At 36.8% G+C, this 21,302-nt stretch overlaps 2 protein-coding genes across 2 annotated transcripts in view; one reads left to right on the forward strand and one right to left on the reverse strand.

The window, feature by feature from the left end:
• The window catches only part of sema4gb (sema domain, immunoglobulin domain (Ig), transmembrane domain (TM) and short cytoplasmic domain, (semaphorin) 4Gb), a 52,934-nt gene extending 49,196 nt beyond the window's left edge, over positions 1-3,738 (reverse strand). Inside the window, exon 1 of the mRNA XM_042507565.2 lies at positions 3,654-3,738. The gene's annotated coding sequence lies outside the window, so the exon portion shown is untranslated. The remainder of the gene's footprint in view (positions 1-3,653) is intronic.
• A 2,026-nt stretch (positions 3,739-5,764) lies between these two features.
• On the forward strand, positions 5,765-19,634 carry slc68a1a (solute carrier family 68 member 1a). Its single transcript, XM_042507737.2, has 9 exons — positions 5,765-5,947; positions 8,512-8,775; positions 8,916-8,995; positions 11,003-11,452; positions 11,550-11,670; positions 12,486-12,582; positions 14,467-14,638; positions 15,904-16,097; positions 17,155-19,634. The coding sequence occupies exons 2-9, from the start codon at positions 8,608-8,610 to the stop codon at positions 17,403-17,405; spliced, it is 1,533 nt and encodes a 510-aa protein (XP_042363671.2). The 5' UTR covers positions 5,765-5,947; positions 8,512-8,607; the 3' UTR covers positions 17,406-19,634.
• The last annotated feature ends 1,668 nt before the right edge of the window (positions 19,635-21,302 follow it).

The raw sequence follows: 21,302 nt of genomic DNA on the forward strand, positions 1-21,302 counted from the left end.
GTTTGCAGAGTGTGATGAAGGTGTTTTTCAGTATGAGCGTGATTTGCAGAACACCTAGAGCAGGTATACTCAATTTGCTTTGCTTGGGGGCCATTTTGGCAAAATAACAGGGGCCAGCTGCAGAAGCCCCATACATGTTTCTAGGATTTTAAGACATCTCTGGACTTTAGGATGTTTGTAGGATTTTAGGATGTTTCTCGGGTTTGAGGACATTTCTAGAATTTCATGACATGACATTCATGGGAATGTAGGACATTTCTTGGATTTTCGGATGTTTTTAGGGTTTCAGGATGTTTCTATGATTTTGAGACACTTGTAGGATTGTAGGATGTTTTTAGGATTTAAGGATGTTTCTAGGATTTGAGGACATTTAGGACATTTTGCAAATTATAGGGCGTTTCTAGGATTTTAGGACATTTCCAGGATTTTAGGACACTTCTAGAATTTTAGGATATAAGGGGCTTAGCTAGGACCTCTGTCGGGGGGTGTGGGGGATCCTCCACAGGCACTTTTTTATAAACAAGCTCTCTTTTGATGCTGTTTTATGCACTTTGGCACCTTATATATACTAAAAGAACATTAAAAAATTCCAGCTGTGAATCACTGTCTTTACTGTGTATTAAAAATTGAGGGGGGGGGGCACCCCAGGGTCAGATTTGGCTCACCTGCCATAAATTGAGTATCACTGATCTACAATGACATTCCTACAGAAAGAAAGATTGATAAATATGCTTTTTCAACTGACGCCACTTAAAAAGTAACACTTTTGTGTAAAAGCCTTCACCTGACAAAGACAGAACACACTTTATTGAGGGGATTATGCATTATATGCTAAACTTGAATACGACATTTATATCTTCGTTCTTTACCACTGGGAGTTGGCATACAGTTGAACCATAAATGGGATTTCTAACACATTAAAGGAAGATTGAGTGGGTTCACCCTGTGGGGCACATTTACTGTGATGTAGAGAAATCTTAAGACAAATCTTCTCAGAGGAGCATGAAATCATGATTGCATTGCATATGATCTGCCTTTTCTTACACCGAAAGTATGCAGAGATGGAAGAGTTTGCTGTTTTAAAACCTCAACATCATGACATCATACTCAAAAAAAAAGAATATGTCCCGACTTCTTTGTGTAAAAAGAAACTGTCTAGTCAAATTGCCTTAAAATTTTAAGTTGACTGGATTTGAGAAGACAAATTTGGGTTATTTTGTAGTGATTCAATTTGTCTTCTCAAATTCAGTCAACTTAAAAATTAAGGCCAGTCCGGACACTACCTTTTTTAAGTTTAAACAAATAGTTTACTTTCACAGTGTTGGGACTTAAAGGGATATATGCAGATAATATAAACATTCAAATAGGCTTTTCTTCTGCAGTGTGCATGCACTATGATTAAATAAATCCACTACATAATACAGTGATGGCAGATCATTTCAGCATCTTTGTCTTTCTGAAGGGTCGAATTATATAATGGAGCACTTAGGGCGATTTCTTTTTTGGATCTGTCAAAATTTTGTTAAAATAACACATTCTGATTTAAATATTAGAGGTATTGTCCTAAAAGTCCATTTATGACTCACCAGGAAATTGACTCACGGTTGCTTTCCACAGGGTTCCCACACATTTTCATGGACAAAATTTCAAAACATTTGCATGACTTTTCAGTAAAGCACACTAAGTGCCATTTTGTGTGCCATTTCACTTTGTTTAAAAAATGAACAATAAATCTACCTTCTACCTATTAAAAAATCATGCACCACTTGCTGGGCATTTTTTGAGCACATCAAATTATATTTAAACATAATTTCAGCTCGCTGGCTGGAAGGGATGATGGTAAACAAAACGTCACACATCAACACGTGATATAAAAGTTATCTCAACTGCTACATAAAATAAAATCAATAACTTTTCCAAAACCTTTAATGATTTTTATAGATTCCATGACTTCTCCAGGTTTTCCATGACCGTGGGAACCCTTGATCTATTACATACAAGTTTACTCTTGAAGAAATAGATCTCTTCAGCCTTGGTGTATTAATCCAATTTGCACATAATGTGGTGTTTGCTTTGTATTTGTCACATATTCTAATGTGTTAATTGATCTGCTTGGCAAATGTCGGAGTTGAAAAAGATTTTAGCATCCAGTATTAACACCCTGCTTCTCTCTACACTTATCTCCAGAGCCCACTTCATCAGTCAGAGAGATTGGGGAGATGAGATTAAGACTTCAGTCAGTTGTGCAAGTCCTAAATAAGATGCCCTTCGTGTGTATAGATTTTTAAGGGTTACTAAATAAATAATACTTTATCAGTATGAGAATACTGAACTTTTGGATTGTTATGTTGTGAGGTTACCAAGTTGTTCTGATGATCACCAAAAACTCCTCCAATGGACTGTTTGACCTCTGACCTTCGGCAAAATGGGCCACAGAGCATTTGAACCATATTTCATTTACAACTGCAGACTTGATACATTACTCAAAACCATTTGTGTTGAAACATTTACTCACTCATTCATTTAAAAAAATATTTTATGATAGAAAGCATAACAGCACAAACAGCTTGTCTACGTTATTGTCCAGGACATCCATCAGTCAGCATGGAAAACCCAGTTTCATTATCTTGAGATTTCACGAAAATTATCCCGTTATCATGGGAAAACAAAGGGAAAAAAATGCATGAATGTATGGCCTCTTAGGGCTTCCATACATTAAAAATATGACACATAATATGTCATTGCACATGAAAAGAACTGTCCCTTATTTTAAAAGGACATTTTGATCTTAATACATGTGTACTTTTACTTTAAGCTTTTAAATGCACCTTTACCTGTAATAAAGTAGCCTATTTTACATTTCTACTTTTACACAAGGATCTGAATACTTCCTCCACCATATAACTCAACAACCTGAGAAATTGTATAGGATAAATGCTTTATTACCCATTAATAAAGCCACTGGTATCAGCATTTAATCCCTTTTTGCAAAGTAGCCTCTTATTCAGCTTATATAATGACTCTATTACACTCATCTCTAAAAGGAATCCTCTCATTTGTGTCCAATAAGAGCAAATACCCATTAACAATTGAACTTAATCCAATTTTGATGGTTAATTTTAATGAACTCTTTTGCAACAAACCACTGAAGATACAGTTCAACAGTCTAACATCCCTTCTCTCTATTTATCTTGGTCTCATGCTTACATTCACCTCTAATTCTTCAAAACAGAGTATTAGACATGAGCACATGTTAAAAACAGAAAAGCAGCATGCAACAACAAATGATTTTCTATCATACCTTTGACTCTCGGAACAATGCGGTTAATAAGCGTCAGGGTCGTCCTAATACGCAGATATACGACTAAACCTAATACAACACTACATTTAACTTTCACAAATGTGGCTCTAAGTTATAGCATACTTATACCGTCTGCATGCAGCCCGCGCGCGCAATAAACGCGCAAACATCCACCCATGAGCACCTGTCCGACCTGACTGCAGCACTGAGAGGAAACAAACAGCAGCGCGCACTCTTTAATCACCTTCACCGGAGTGCACACACACACATACGGAGAGTGTGTGCGCAGGAAAAGTGACAGAAACACATTAAATAAAGAGAAATAAGAGCGGTAAAAGACGGATACGCTCACCTGCGTGTTTCCTGGAGTCCGCAAATAATCCTGTGAGCCTCCTCCTCTCCGCCGAGAAACACCGAGCTGCTCTGCTGCTGACTGCTGCTGCTGCAGTTACCCAATGATCACACACATCCCAGCCTCCCCCCGACACACACTCACACACTCACACACACACACACACACACACACACACACACACACACTGGACTCATAGCCCATTTAAGTCCACCACCCTTTATCTATTACACTTTCGCGTTATTTTTGTCCATGAACTATGAGTTTTAGGCTACTTTTGTTACAGCATTTTTTAAATGATTTCAGAAAACTTCAGCAGAATATCTTCTCAATATGCCCTAATAAGATTATTATCATTTACAGGTCTATAATATTCATAATTATAAACTAAATGTGTTTTAATGTCTGTAGCTTCCTGTTATTGCTGCCTATATTGACTTAAACACTCAATTTAATACAGATCAAATAGATTTAAATAAAGTAAATGAAAATAAATAGAAGTAAAATAGAAATAAATAAAGTACAGTAGTGTCATTACATTTCAGTTTTGATCACAGAAAGCTAAAAAAATAAATAATTAAATATACCCTCAGTGTTTCTCGCATTCTTTGTGAATATCATAGAAATGTTTAAAATATTTTTTAAAATACACATCTAATTATATCTTTAGCATTTCTACTGTTGCTAGAATTTTTTTTTATATCAAATGTTATTCTTCTTAAGGTTGCTTGAAACATGTACATTCCTTTTGTTTGTTTGTTTTTGAGAAATTAAGCTTTCTAATGTGTCCTGTCAGTATGGGATGAAGTCTGAATATTTCCATGTAATCCGTGCCTTGTGACTGACCCCTGCTGGAGAAGAGATAAAAAGACAATAACTCAAGGTATTGGTGTTTTTTCCTGTTTTCTCTTCCATGCTTAGCACCAATGGAGCTGCATAGATTCGTCTTTTTATTATAAATTATTTATAGGTCATTGTTCTTAATTACATTTACACAGACGTTTAAATAAAAAAAAATGTAGCTGGTGCAACAGTGATATTCCAATACACAAATGAATGAATACACCTCTCTGGTGTAAGTAAGTCACTTCTTAAAAGTTATTCATATACACAGGTGTTGCTTAACTTTTGTGTAATTGGTTGTTTTATTTTGTTTTAGTTATTTTTTTTTCATATGTAGCTCATTTTGCCCTTTATTGTATAACTTTTAAACTGTATTAAAATTAACTTTATCATTGTTTACCATTTTTTGATGTTGATGATGATGATGATGATGATCACATTTATTAGTAAAAAGAATTTAAAAAATTCAAAATCTCACAGTATGAGTGTGGTTTTTATATAAGCCAGTATAGGTTTCTGCCACACCCTTATGTGTACTGTTTTATATGTTTTATCCTCATTGTGCTTTCTATTATGTGAAACAAGTAAACTAAACTAAACTAAAAACATCTTATTTAAATCAAGAATTATCCCTAAGAATAGTCTTCTATTGCTTATATTTAATTTTCTCAAAGTGATTAATTCACTTTTATTCCTTTTAGTGCTATATTCTTGTTTACCTTTTGTATACACTTTTTGTTCTTGCCTTTGACTGTTTAGTCCTTTCTCTGTTTACCATCTTCATTGATGTTTATTTTATTGTTCCCTGAGTTCCTGCCTTTGCTTTGTCTGTCAAAGCACTTTGTAAACAATTGTTTTTAAAGGTGCTATATAAATAAAATTAACATCATTATTATAATGTATTGGTATTAATACTGGTTATTATTATTATTATTATTATTATTATTATTATTATTATTATTATTATTATTATTATTATTATCATCATCATCATCATCATCATCATCATCATCACCATCAACACAATTTATTAAATAGAAAAATATATTTACACCAAAAAAAAAGTCAGAAAACACTTAACACATATTTTGTGTGTTTGTGTGTGTGTGTGTGTGTGTGTCTATTATTATTATTTGTACGTAACTCTGGTTGACCTACATACAGTATACTGGAGTAACTGGTTCTGATAATATCTGGCACTGGGTGGCGCTGTAACTCTTATTTGTTATCTCCTGTTACCGGGAAACCCTTTTACAATCGCAGCTCGGTCGTCACGTCTGTGACTGACCGACTGTAGCTGTCATGACGTGTGTGTCCGCCACTCCGCCTCCACCGTACTGGTCTGTTTCCAGTCATCGACACACAGCTGCTACCGACGAGCCCAACAGCCCGAGCCAACAAGTCACCGACAAACTCAACATTTATCCCGCCTGCTAACAGCTCTTTAGTCGGTATGTAACATTTCTCTTGTTATAAACGTCCTTGTTGTAAATGTGTTCGGTTTATCTGCAGCCGTTAGCGGTTAACCAGCTAACTGTAGCTAGCGCTAGCATTTAAACGACGCTAGCTAGTGCTAACCATTAGCACTAGTTAGCTAGCCCAATGATCGATTATCATTAATTAATCGATATCGTCGGCCGCTATTGTCACATACAGTAAACTACACAACATGTGGTGTCTTAGTTGGAGCTTAAATTGTTAAAAAATATTAAGTTCAGTGAAGGTAACGTTAGTTAAAACTTATTAATTAGCTTGCTAACTAGCTAGTAGTAACCATGACGGATGGTGAGTAAATAATTGTAATACAGTTGTTAAAAACAATTTAAAACATGTTTTAGGGTAAGTGGTTGATGTGAAAGCACTACAGGCATTTAAATTAGTGCCACTTTGTATTTTGCTAGTCTTATCAGCAACAGTTTTACTGAAAAATGTAAAGTTACTGCATTTTGTGATACTCAGATACACAAATTGATACACAAGTACTTAATTGATCTCCAGAGGGGAACTGTAAAATGTTTCAGTAACTTTAACGTACAGAATAGATAATTATACAAATTAGAAATAAGAAATATGAAAATAAAAAATATGCAAAAATATCAAATAAAACATACACTCACTATGCTTTAATTTTACACCACCATTTAAAATTTAGAAAAAGTAAAATATATATCAGTTATGCCAAGTATGTCAGGTGTATATATTTTTTCTTTTTTTAAAAAAATGTATTTATTTTTTCTTTCTGCAAAGGGGTGTGCATACCTTTGTTCCCAATGTTTTCTACACCACAGTTTCACTATGCTCCTATGCTTCTTGAATTAAATGTTTAATGTGAATATGGTGTGTATAGCAGCCAAAGTTAGACACTACTAGTCAAACATGTTGTTGAGCACTTTTAGGTTTATTTTTTATTTTATAGCTTCATTATTATTCCAGCTTGTTTTTAGGATGCTACTAATGCTTACATGTTTATTAACAGTTTCAAACTCTGCCAACTAACAGTGTAGCGTTTGCATGTTGTGCCACTCAGAGTCAGTTTGCGGTAGCCAGCTTCTTAACTATCTCCCACATTTATGATCTAAATGTTTGCAACAAATGATAAATTGAATAACGGATACCCCTTTTGCCATGTTCTGCTTATAAATCAGGTGTCACCATGTATAGACATCATATCTTTGGCTCAGAGTGAAAATACAACAAGTTCATTACAGAGCCTTTGCCAAGAAACCTCTCCACAGGTGGTGGTACCAGCTGCTGAATCAGCTATGGCTGAGAGGACATAAATTGTATATTTGTAGATCCACGTTTCGCTCTGCTACCAAGCAGACCACGTCTGATTTAGTAAGATACGACTTAGAGATGTGATATGTTGCAGCCAGCTGAGAGACATCCCGCGTCAGTGCTTGTGTCTGATTGGGTTTAAAAGCTTTTGTTGCACTCCAGAGGAGGTTGCTTTGGCTGTGTTTGCTATCTCACTGAGATATAAATCTGCGGTTTTGCAGCGCTCCATAGACACTACATTGTTAGTGACTCTGACAGAAACTATCACATCACCTTGAAGACACTGTTATTGTGAGATTTTTTACATCTTTCCCCACTGGAGATGTGACATGATGTTTGTAGATGAAGGCAAGTCTGAGCTTGTGGGTGTCAGGTGTGAAGTAAGACGCCTGTTTAAGTGAATTTTTCTCCCAAGGGTGCTACGTGCGAGTCTGCACTTTTGGCTTAAAGAGGGAAGCGAAACGATGCCTGTGAGTGAATACACTGATGCAGATTTGCATTCAATGTGAGGAACTTTGTATCCTCAGTTGGGGTTACAAAGAGTAATTTACAGGAAGCTGTGACATGGAGGCCAGAACTTTGTTAATCTTTAAAAAAAATCTGACATTATCATGGTGTCTACAGATCCAGTCTTAAATTTGTTTAAACGTTCTTAAAAAGCCTCAAACTGAAGTGTCTGATACCTGCAGACACCCTGATTATGTCGTTAGTATTTACAATAGATGTAAATGATCTAGTTTGGCACATTCAAAACACAGTCAAAAAGTAATTTTGAACATGAAACCTAAAGAAAATGAAGCACAGTGAAAGCACATTGCGTGAAAAGAGTGACTTAGTATCGTATGACTTTACTTTTGTCGTGTCCCTGTGAAGACGACCAGCTTTTTATGAGTTGGCATGTCGGGGGTGCTCATAAAAATGAGGGAGGAAAATTATAGTTTTACACAAAACCTACGTCTGGGCGTGGGCCAGAGGAGGAAGGAACAGAGGCCTACAGCCTTACTTATTTTAATGACTACTCACTGTGCCCTTGCTATGAAAATAACTCATTTTTGGTTTGTTCTGACTGCACAGACAGAGACGTGTTATTAATAGAGACACTGCTGTAACTTTCGGTAATGCTCAGAAGTATGCATTTAGACGTAGAGAACTCACTTATATGTTTCTTTTTGCTTTAGGGTGAGATAAGTTATTTTTTCTGTCTAGTCTCAATGGATTTAATGGGGTTTTTTTGCAGGCTATGATGAGGTCATGACCCTTGGTCGGCCAGGCCGTGACATGATTGCAGCTTGGCACGGAGAAAAAGACGGAGCAGAGTGATAGAGAGAGAAGAATGGGCAGGAGCGCCTGGGGTTGCTGGCAAAGCGTCGTCTCCACTGCAGTGCTCTATGGCTCTTTGGCCCTGTTTACATCCATCCTCCACAATGTGTTCCTCCTTTATTACGTGGAGACATTCGTGTCCATCTACAAGATCGATAAAATCTCCTTCTGGGTGGGAGAGGTAAGTGACAAGAGACCTGGGTCTGGAGCGCTGTTAGTTCATGTCTAATTTTTGACTTGTTTATTTTATGTCCTAGACCATCATCCTTCAATTGATGGCATTATTGTCTTCTTACCTGTCCGATCTCTGCTGCTTCACAGACAGTGTTTCTTATATGGAACAGTCTAAATGACCCTCTTTTCGGCTGGCTGAGTGATCACGCCTTCCTCAGCTCTCCTCAGTAAGTGTCTCCATCCTTCCTTCATATTTTTCCACAGAGAAAACAAAGCAGTCAACAGGGTTTTACTTAAAGAAAGCAACAAACCTAAATGCCTGGAATCGTTTCCTAAAAGTTTTCCAGAATATGGATGTGACTACAGCAGACAAGATGCAAAAAAGAATAAGTTGCCATTATTAGCAGATAGTTTTTTCTTAGCAAATTGCCTCATTTAATGCTGTTTCAAAGCAAAGAAAATCACTTTTCACAGTTTATGTATACTTTTGCTTTTTATTTATGAACATTATTGTCACATTCTAAGGACTGCAGGAAAATAACAAAACAAAAAAAGCAACAAAAAATAGTGAGGTCATGGGAGATCAGTAAATCAAGGGAAATTTACCTAATTTTGAATGAGATACTGCACACAATACATGACTAAACACACTATTTCCCCCCAAAATTTGCTTCCAGTTTTCATAGTTGTATGGTGCGGGTCATCTGTTGTAGAAGATGGAGGTGATAAGTAAGACTGACAAAGAGGTTTTCCCAGAGACGGTATTTTATAATGGTATTTTCTGGTTGCCAACAAAATCTTAACGAGGAAGGTATCGTCTTTTCTCAGCCTGTTAGGGATATGTCCAGGATGCGAATGTTGTATTTATGTGAAACCCAGGGTTTTTGAGGTTATTGTTGCTACTTCCTTCAGAAAAGTCTGACGGACAGGACCAGAAAGCATGAACAACAATAATCACCACATTCACTAGAGCAGTGTGGTTAAGTGCCCCTTTGTATAGATGTCTGTTATGGAGTGATAAATAAGCAAATAAAGTTTTACCAACAGAAGTCTCTCCAGGTTTATGAGTCGGTGGAGAACAACATTATTTACATTCAGAGCATGTCTTCAGTTCTCTAATTTTCTTTTTTTTGTCAAGTAAAAATATATCAAAATATATGTTCCATTGAGAGGATACAATAACCTGCGATGTAGCATATCACAAAATATGGCAGATACACAAGCAATAAAAACTGGGTTAGTTCTGAGGATGTTTTCCTTTCAGTCACACATCCTCTTTTTAAAGGTCAGTTTAACTCAATGGCGTTTTCTTTTTCCTTGATGTGAGACTAAAAAAGCTAAATTTGACACCAGACACTTGACATAATATTAGCCTCACATAGTTCCTGTGAAGTGTATCAACACAGTCCATCTATCAGCCATGAACTCAGTTACTGTTGATTAAAAATCATAAATGGCAATTTTCTACCCTTGTTTTTCCACACAGGGTAACATAATGGCAAAAATGACATTTCTGAAACTCAGAGTGAAATTTCCCTGAAATGTATTTATACTGAAATGGAGGTATAAAAAAATGGTAAATTTAGGAAGTCATCTTCTTGATTCTGACATCCCCATGCCCTCCGGTCCCTCCTGACTTTCCTGTCAAAATTCAGATTTCCACCTCTGTGGTTCCCACACACATTGCCCCTAAGCTAAGACCCTTCATACAGCTCTGCTCTCGCAAATGTTTCAGGATAAATGGTTTTATCAGCGGCAGTAATGCTCCAGAGGCTCAGTAAACACCTCGTCAGAAATAGTCAAACATAAAGCTGCCATCTGTGTTTGCATTTCATTTTGATTAGGCCATCTGTGACTGTGCTGTTGTAAAGTGCTGATATAACAGAGCTGAAAACAAACTGGCATTATTCTGTGGGCAAAAAAATGTTATAGCTGCATCCTTTACCTTGATTGTTTAGGTGTTGTACAGCAGGAGACGTGCACCATTCTCTCTTTTAATATATTATTTTGGTCTTTTTTAAAGAATGTTTTAATATATTTTTTTGTTGTGTTCATGGTGTTTGCTGATTTTGTATTTACATAGATGGTTATAAAGTATGACATCAATCACGTCAAAGTGACCACCAAGATATGCTACATCCTGTTTCTGATTCTGTATCTTGTTGTATTATATACGTTTCTTAATAATCAAATAACTTGTGTTTTTATCTGCTGATTTTTGTTTTTCCACCCAGGTCAGGCTCTCAGATCACAACACCAGAGGTGGTGCTGAAGCGTCTGAAGGCCCTCTCCACAAATGGCCCTCTCTTCGCTCTGTCCTTCCTCGCCTTCTGGGTGGCGTGGGCCAGACCAGGTCTGCAGTTCCTGCTGTGTCTGTGTCTCTACGATGGATTCCTCACGATGGTGGACCTCCACCACAGCGCCCTGCTGGCTGACCTCGCCGTGTCCGCCACCGATCGCACGCGCCTCAACTTCCACTGCTCCGTGTTCAGCGCTTTGGGCTCCTTCTCCGTATTTCTGTCTTACTCTTTCTGGGACAAGGACGATTTTTACTCCTTCCGTCTCTTCTGTGTGACTCTTGCAGCTTTTTCCATCTTGGGCTTTTTCTTAGTGTCTCAGTTGCTGCAGCATCGTTTCCAAAAGGAAGTCCGCTCAAGACAGGATGAGGCACTGACACTCAAAGAGTGAGGATTTGAAATTCTGCATACTTTTGGTTGGCATGTATTTGGACTGTTTTGTTATTCTTCCTTTCCATCTCACTCCTTTCTTGCTCTGATGCAGGCTAAGTGTCGGCCACGCCACAGTGAACCAGTCAGAGAAAGCTGTCACCATTGGACAGTACCTCAGGCAGCTCTCCAAACACAAGAACTTCATGTGGTTTGTGTCTATGAACCTTGTTCAGGTAAGATATTAATCACAGTGGATGTGCTACAAAAGCTAGTGCAGATAAAGTGGGAAGATGCTATCACTGTTTTAGAAAATCCTCAAAATTTCCCTTGCATTTCCTCACGTCCTTAGTCTTGGGTGCATTTTTAAAAGCACTCTTTAACGAGTTTCAGTTTTTATTCAAAGAAAAGCATGTTTTGAGGAACTTTTTTTATCACTTAATGGCATACTGTGCATTATTTGTTGTTTACTGTGTGTTAACTCAACATTCAAACTAGGCCCTTTCTTGGATCCACGTGAATGTAAGAGAAGCTGTGGTTCAAGGCACTTAAATTCTAAATATATCAACACACCTACACCTCTACATAACCCTGCAGAAAGGTGCAAAAATTTTAAGTGAATTTCGCTTAAGCGTCCGTTGCCAAACAGACATGCAGACTTAAAGCTCGGATCCACAGAGCAGGGGAGAAAGAAAACCATCGGGTAACTGCGTTTTTATAGAGTCCAGATCTTGCGCTGCCTCTGGCTCAGGGTTACTACTCAGAGGGTGATACCTTCAAATGCCCCAATACACGCAGAGTCTGTGCAAATACAGACATTGCACGCCACTCAATGGAAGTGGCTAATAAGGGGTGATTGAGAGGTATTACTTTTGTGGGGGTCTATGTTTGTTTTAGGAAAATTATGCATAGTATGCCTGTAATCTTTTTATTTCTTTATTTTATTTAACTTGGAAAAGCCTCATTAAGAGCTCCTTTACAAGAGTCTCCTGGTAGCAACACATTTAGTCTACTAACTTACTTTCTGTTGCTGTGTTTGCTCTTCCTGCAGGTGTTTCACTGCCACTTCAACAGCAACTTCTTCCCTCTTTTCCTGGAACATCTGCTGTCTGACAATATTTCTGCCTCGACAGGTTCGATCTTACTCGGTAAGATTCCTTTAAGAGACAAGAAACAACTCACATGTTTGGCAGTGATGAGGCTCTGAAATACAGACCAAAACGAATACTGCAACAATTAACACAGCATTACTCTGTCGTGGGAATTTAGTAAACAGATGCTATGATGCTAAAAACCTGTGCTGGACTATTATTAATTCTGCACAAAAAATTGATTTGGAATCAGCAAGGGATTCAATTAATGGGACCAAGAAGCAGAATCGATAATTGCATTCATAACAGTAAAACCTTATCAAATCCCGTCCCAAGCATTATCTGAAAGTTTAAGGAAATCATAGATGATGCTGTTGAAATTACAAGGAGTGTGATTTTATAAAAGTTTTACTGGATAGAAAACCCATACTGAAGGTGTCACACACAGGCTTTTTTTTTTAATAATGCAAGCACATTTGATTGCCAGTGTGGATACAGCGTGGCAATTTAAAACCAAAAGTCATCATCCTACATTTAAAGGTCCAGTGTGTAGGATTTAGGGGCATCTGTTGACTGCAACTGGGTATAATATTCTTAGGTATGTTTTCTTTAGTGTATAATCACCTAAAACTAAGACTTGTTGTGTTTTTGTGAATGAGCTGTTTATATCTACATACAGAGCCGGTCCTCCTGCTCAGAGTCCGCCACGTTTCCACAGTAACAGACAAACCAATAACTGGCTCTCGATAGGGCTATTCACGGTGTCACCTAAATCCTACAAACTGGACTTTCAAAGATCAGGGAGATCTCAGAAAACCTGTGACGTGGTATTCTGAAATATATCTCCTACACTGCAAGAAACCAATCTAATTTTACAGAAGTGGATTCCTGCAACACCAGAAAAAGGCAAAACTGATCAGTTTCATGTTATAATGTGAAAAGTTTATTATTATAATAAGATGTGTCTTGTGTTAGAACACAATATTTTCATGGTATTAAGACATAAAAAAATGAATCAAGTTATAAAAAGAAGCTTTTCTTGATATGTTTTTGGGTTGTGAACTGTAGCCATTGAGCCTTCTGTGCTCCAACTAATCAATGAGAAATGACGCTCGGGAGGATCGGTCTCATTCTTCCTTCTGTACAGCTTCAAGATTTAAAAAATCCGTCCGATATATATGCATACCTATCGAAATATCATCCACTGTTATCATCACGTTATAACAAGATAAATAGTATATTGTTCAGTCCCCTCTGGATTCTGTAAGCTGTTTTAGGGATTTTTGTAACCTGAAATTTCTGATATTGCAGCAGCTTTCCTAAAGAAATTGTGGTGCATGTTGTAGGGTTTTTAGGCCATTTCCATTCAATAAAATTGTCTTCCTTTTTTTTTTGCAATGAAATTCTGTAGTCAAATGAAAATTGCAAAAATAGTTGTGACGCTGTCCTTGATTCAGAGCTCATTAATATGATCAATAATCAATATGTTGCAAGCACCTTTACAATGAATGAGATATTACTCAACCCAACTATTTTTTGAATAAATAGTTGGGGTCAAGTTGCAGCTATTGGACAAAATTGCACAGTCATGCAGACCTCATGGGGATTGGCTGAATTTGCATTAATTGCTCTAGATTGTTACAACGAGCAAAGTTTGTTGTTATAAAATTAGTTTGTATGTAGTGATAATGTTAAAAAATAAAATAAATCTCATAATAACTTGACAACCTCTTGGTATGACAAACTTTCCATGTTAAATCCTGATACTGATCCGTTTTTTTTTCTTCTGTCGTGGCAGAAATACCCTGCTGTAAAGTGTGGCTAAAATAGGGTAGATTTCTATTTTATTAATTTGCTGTGTCTTTTTTAAGTTTACAATTACTATTTTTTCTGCTGATTAGTCTTTATTTTTAATGCAGTTCTGATTGTGCTCCCACGCAGGCATCTCTTACATTGCCCCCCACCTGAACAACTTGTATTTCCTGACACTGTGCCAGCGTTACGGGGTTTACCAGGTTATCCGCTGGCTATTTATGCTCAAACTGGGACTTAGTGTGGCTATGCTGCTGGCAGGGGCTGACCACATTTATCTGCTGTGCATCTTCATTGCTAGGTATGGCCACGCACACACATCAGCACACGCATCAGGGATCCGATGTGTGACAGCTTTTACTTTCCTTTGCTTGTTTTTGTTCATTATTTTTTAAAGCTGAATACACAAACACACAGCGACACGTATCGCTCTGAGCTGAATATTCACAAGAACACGCCAAGGACTCTTTCTGTTGCAGACTGTTTCCAAGGTTAACTCAACATTTGTCACATGTTTTTATCCAAATATTATGTTAACCTTTCTTTGCAACAAGAACTTATTTTTCCCAGGAGAATGTAAACTCTGCTTCAGTTAGTGTCTATTTCACTCAGAATGAGCAAAAGTTCTTTTTCATTTATGACGCCCAAAACCGGCATTCTCAAGGGGCTTTAAAATCTGTAACAATATACTCTAGAGGATAAAAAATGACTTAGATTTCAATAAATATGTATCGATAAATACAGAAATAAATAAATACATATTAAAATACATATACATATATTTTTTTAAAAACAAGAATAAAAAAAATTAGTGGTAAAAAGTAAATAAATGTTGAAATATAATATGTATAAATATAGATAAATTAATAAACAAACAAATGAAAGTTAGTAATTAAAAATGACTTAAAAAATGAATATCTTAAAAGTTATCTTAACTTTAACCCTACTTTTTCGTACAACTACATTTATTTGTTTCAGTAGATTTGTGTCTATGTAAAGGATATGTTAGCATCATTTATATCTTTATGTGTGCATTTGTTTATTTATTAATTTTTTATTTCAGCATTTATTTATTTTTTTATTTATAATATTGAAGACATAAACCTAGCTACATGCTTAACTACATGCATGTTTAGTCATACGTTCACAGTTGCAGTAGTTGTCAACAGTGTGTGAATGGCTCTCTCTAAACCGATGCAAAAACATATCAACCACAAGTGTTACTGTTGTTACTGTATTTCACACAGTGTAATGTGGTTTTGAACATAGCCACACCTCAGCATGCTTGCTTAGGTTAGAAAGTGTAACCATTCTTCTCCTTAGAGACTACAAATAGAAACCTTATCAATAACAATAATTGACACGCCTTAATTAATGGGAATAGACCTGCACAATGTACCCTTGATTAAAAAAAAAAAAACTGGGAACAAGACCTCCATTGGAACTACCTTTCCTGTCAACACTATAAAAACATCTTTAGAATAAAAAAAGCATCAATGTTGCTGACATTTCCCATTGTAAGATTGTCCATTCTGGATACTGTAACCCAATGTCTGTTGCTCCTAGTAACCGGGTGTTTACAGAGGGGACGTGCAAGCTGCTGAAACTGGTTATCTCGGACCTGGTGGACGAGGACTTTGTGGTCAATCGACGTCAGCAGGCCACCTCAGCTCTCCTCTTTGGGATGGTTGCCTTGTTGACCAAACCTGGCCAGACATTCGCCCCTCTCATCGGCACCTGGCTGCTCTGTGTTTACACAGGTACGGACAGAAATGCTCAGACTTTATAATGAAGCTGTGGATGTTAACCGTGTTAAAAATGCTGCTGCAAGTTTCTGCATTCACGTGTCTTTATGTCTCTCTGACAGATAAAGTATCAAGTAGCTGTTGGTGCTGCAAATTAATAGAATTCAATTCTATGACATCTCGTTTACCTAATATGAGTGTTTGGTGTTGCTTTACAAGCTAAATCATCCACACCAAACCAGTTTTTTTTAATATGTTATATTTAACCCTTAGGGTCCACTTTAATATTGCACACTCTCGTTTCGCTCTGTGCACAAAATGCGCTTTTCAAAATCAAGCTTTAAAAAATATCAAACAAATCATACATTGATATAATTTTTTCACCAATTTCAGTCCTAATCATAAATATAAAATATTCATTAGTTTCCAGAATTTTAACACTTTGAATGTCAGGTTTTTGTCATGATGCCACTATGTCTTTAGATGAAAAAAGAAACCCCACAAAAAAAAGGAATCATTTTCAATATACTACATGCTGAGTAGATTTATTTCTGATTATCACAGCCTGTGATGTGTCATTGATTTGCAGCAACACTGATTGCGACAGTGTACCTTGTGGTAATGACATGTATTTCTCCACAAGCCAAAAATGGTAAACATAACGTCATCTGGTGGAAAATATTAAAAATTACATATCCCATGGCAAAAGCCCAGAATGACACCCAGAAATAATACAATACATGTTTTGTGCTTTGATGGCTGTGGGATCAAAAACTGCAGTTTGAATGAGTTTTAGTGGTGCTTTTTTTGCTCTCAACATTATGAATGTAACAATTTTATTTGCACAGTGTATTTTAGTCTTATTAAAGGAGATGAGCGGGAAATTCCAAGATTAAACAGAAATACACAATCTTGCAAAAATGTATGCCATATACATGAACGCAGCCAAAATCATCAAAAATGAAGAATGAGAAGCGTGTTAAATGTGCCAGTCCCTAAGGGTTAATTAGTGTAATTCCTACAGTGATTATGGGAATTGCTTTTTTTCTCATGTTTGATCTCTCTTCCCCAGGTTATGATATTTTTGAGAGGGAACCCGTGAAGGACTCTCTGGTTTCTGTGCCTGACGTTGCCTCCGGCTCAGGGACTCCGCCTCTCCGCCTGGGCTGCTTCTACATGTTGGTGTTTGTGCCTATCACCTGTGCCCTGCTCCAGCTGGCCGCCTGGTCGCGCTTCACGCTCCACGGCCGCAAGCTGCAGGGGATCAAGACCCTAAGGCAAGGGGCTCAGCACGGCCACCTTATCGATGTCAAGGCCATATGAAACGAGTAGAGCTGGGTGACGCTGCACACAGACACTTTTAAACGGTTGATTTTACAGTCCCAAGGTGCAGCTCCGCCTTGTGTGCAACAATACGAACCACGACACAACATGTGGCTTTGTGGAAAATGCACAGTCGGATGACAAAGGGGAAGAACATAAAAAAATCTTTAAAAAAAACATTAAACCTGCCTTATTTTTTATATTAGAATATTGACCTATATTTATATTTGAACAGATGACCAAAAGATTAAGTTGAACCAATCAATCTTTGTGGATGTTGACGGACCAAGGTGACAACTTTTCGTGGTGTGCGCCAAAGATGGGGTGCCCTCTTGTTTGTAAAGCATAGCTTTGGTCAAGAATACAGACCAAATACCAATGCTGCTGTGTAAAATTGTCATTACCAGCATGATTTAGGGGGTTCTGTATATAACTTAAAGAAAATCTGTGTTATATGGGAAGCCTATCAGAGCTGCAGTCAGCATCCTGTTGCTCGTGCTCCAGTGCTCGTACTTGTTGGCCGTGAGCGTTACTATCTGCAGTGCTCTGATGTTTTATTTGGATCATTGGCTCCATGTTTGCAAGTTACATTATCAGCTGATGTTACGAGCAGCCATGTAGAAGAGCTAAGTTACAGCTAGCTGGCTAACATTTGATCAGGCTCTGATTAGCTCATTGGCCGCCAAAGCATAAATCTTGGCTATTAGAAGGAACTTTCTATCTGTCTTCATTTGCTAAATTAACACAGTTTGTCATATTAAATAAGTGAAGGACTGCACTTAATTTATCAGAGATGGAGGTGACTTGGGTGTGTGTTTTTTATTGTTTTTTTTAATCTTGACTATACCCGAAGCTACAAATGTTTTTCCTTTAGCCTTCCTCCATCACAAATAGGTATATATTATTTTTTTATATTCACAGCAAATGTAGTTATGAAGCCAATGCATCAAGCAAACAACACTGGAATAAAAAGTTATTACTAAAATAAATCCTCTAAAAATTCTGTGTTAAAGGACCATTGGAAATTTGAAATTTTACATGCAGCTTCTGGATAGGATAATGTTAAAGGTATTTGACATTAATATGAAATACAACCATTTTAAGTTGTCCCACCAGTGCCTTAAACCTTATTTGGCTACCTCCCCCATTTTGCACCACTCCCTCCCCCTCCAAAAGTAAAGAACGGTCCCTTAGTATCGTGTATCAGGGTAGCCGGGGAAGTAATCTAGAGTTCTATAAAATCCACTTAGATAGTATTTTGCTAGCAATATCATTACCAAGCAAGCTAAGGTTAGCCAGCTAGTTGCACTGATCTGGTGTTGGTTGCTTCGTAACATTAGCTGATAAAGTAATTTGCTGATAAAATAAAGATAGCAAATGTACCAACAAGATCATCCCTGGAGTATGTATGAATTAAATATTTATCAGCCAGCAGAGCATTTTGCCATGTTAGCCAGCTAGCAGTTTGTCCATGTAAGCAAGCAAGTTAACGTTTAGTGACATCAGGCAGCTAAAACCCATAATGTCACAATAAATTTAACATATCAGCGCTTCCTCTAACGCTAGGATTTCTTTTCAGCTCAGAGTGGCACTACAAAGGTGATACGGGGCGCCCAATTTGAGGGATTTTCCGTTTACAAATGACACAAGAATTGGCTCGCTAGCATCACAAAGCAAATTCAGCCAGTGCAAAACGCGGTCCACAGGCTGTTACAGGAAACTGAGAAAGTCGGGCAATGTAAACCGGTTCACCCATTCGCAATAAAATACGATAAAAATTACGCAGAGGAACTTTAAAAACCAGGAGGGCGGGTTAATCACAAAGCTACAGTGCTGATTTCTAATGTTAATAACACGATGAAGAACATGAATTAAACGTGCATTGATGTGTTCAGAGTGCTGTTAAAACTGCATGGAGTCGTCTTCAGAGCTGATTAACTGTTTTACTGTTTTACATTTTCACAGAATGCCAGTTTGATGTTGAGAGCCGTATTTTCTGATACATACAGTATTGATGATGTTTTTGCACAAAACTGCCATTTGTCTGTTGTACTTCTAACATTCTGATTGTGACATATATTTATGTACTGTAATTATGACAGTTGGAATTAGGAAATAATGCTGGTAACCATGTTATCGGTTCACTTTTGTAATTTTCCAGATTATACAAAGAATGTGTGGCTTTACCACAAATAAATCTCATCTGTGTTAAAGGTGAACCAAACTCTGCTCTGCTGTGACACCTTTTCATGAAACTGACTGTTCAAACTCCACAACAGATTAAATAATGTGACAGTGATTTTTGAGAAGAAGATTATGTAAGTATAATGCAATGAATTGAGAAAAAACATCTTTTTTTAGCTCAGAATTATCAGAAAAGTTTACATAGAAAAAATGCGTTTGTTTTTCTGAATTAACAAAATTATCTCAGAAAAATGACATTTATATCAACAAACATATTTATTTTGGAGTTAACAAGACTGTGATCTTAGTTTTATTAGAAGTTTAAATGTGAAAAACATGTCTTGTTTGAAGAGTTTTCATGGGGGGGTGGGGGGCTGTTTTAGGGCAAACAAGGGCAAATATTTTTTTCAGAATTGAATGCATTATGTTTTCGCAGAAGATTGACATTACTTAAATTTAAATTCTTCTTTCACTTGAAGAGATAGAAAACAGCCACACCTTTTTTGATTTTATACTTCTTATTCTTCCTACTTTGTATCTTGAAGACTCTCACTGTTTATTAATGTTCAAGAATTGTAACCTTAGAGGCCACCGACTTCTGTAAAACCCACTTTTGTGTTACATATATGTATATTTTTTTAAAGATTATTTTTTATACTTACAGGTTATAATTTGGGGGAAAATACATATAGAACCACAGTTAGACTCACTTGCTAGAGGTGCTAGGGCAAAAAAAAAAAAAAGATTTTTATCTCCATGCTTGAACACTTCCTGTAAAAACAGAAATTTAGGAACATATGCACAAAACTGATATAGTGAAGATCAGTAGCTCCGTGGTTCCCAACAATTTTAGCTTGAAAACTCTTAACAGAGCATAAAAGTCTACTTGTGACCTCTTGTCCAAGGGTTATAAGGGACTGTTTGCTATTTATAAGAGGGGAAGATGTGGTGCAAAAAGGGGGAGCAAAAAGAGTTTTTAAGCAATTGCATTGCTTAAGAACTCAAATTAAACTCACATTTAATTGCATTGCTTAAAAACTCTTTGAAGCAATGGTTTGTGTTTTTTGATTTGGCTTAGGAGAGGTGCATTCAACCCAGAAGTGGGTTTTAAAGGCATTTTATGTATTATTAATTATTTCATGTTTATAATATATTTTCTAATATTATATAAAAAACATAGTCATTATTATTATTTATTTTCTATTATTCACGGTGAAGGGAGGGTTTTTGCTTTTTCCACCAGTCACTTAGGGATGCTCAAGGAGAAATATTTGTAGCTCCAGGGAGGGTCATGATATTAAAAAAGAAAAAAAGATATTACTCAGTCACCCCCATGCTCTGAAAAATAAAGTACAGTCCCTAAGTGTTTACAGAAGATGTAATTGGTTCAATCACAGAGTGCTTTTCCTTCTCCTCTTTAAGAAGTCTGGAAAGATCAGACAATTCACCATTTTTCAAGTATAAGCGGCAAAAAATGTAAAGATAGATTTTTTTTAAAAAAAAACTGCAGGAATAACATAAGTAGCTCGCATGAACTTCCTCCTCCCTGTTGGATTCAGTCTCTAGTTGGATTGTTGAGCAAAATAAACTGAACTGGCGGTAGTGATGAACTCTAAACACTTCATCACTTTAGGATCTGTTTGAACGGCTAATGTGCTTTGTAGACAATTGTTCTTTTGTTATTATAAGATGTATTTTTAACGGAAAAAATGA

This window comes from Plectropomus leopardus, chromosome 19 (assembly GCF_026936395.1).
Source record: "Plectropomus leopardus strain MGB_pleo_1.0 chromosome 19, ASM2693639v1, whole genome shotgun sequence".
Lineage (NCBI taxonomy): Eukaryota > Metazoa > Chordata > Actinopteri > Perciformes > Serranidae > Plectropomus > Plectropomus leopardus.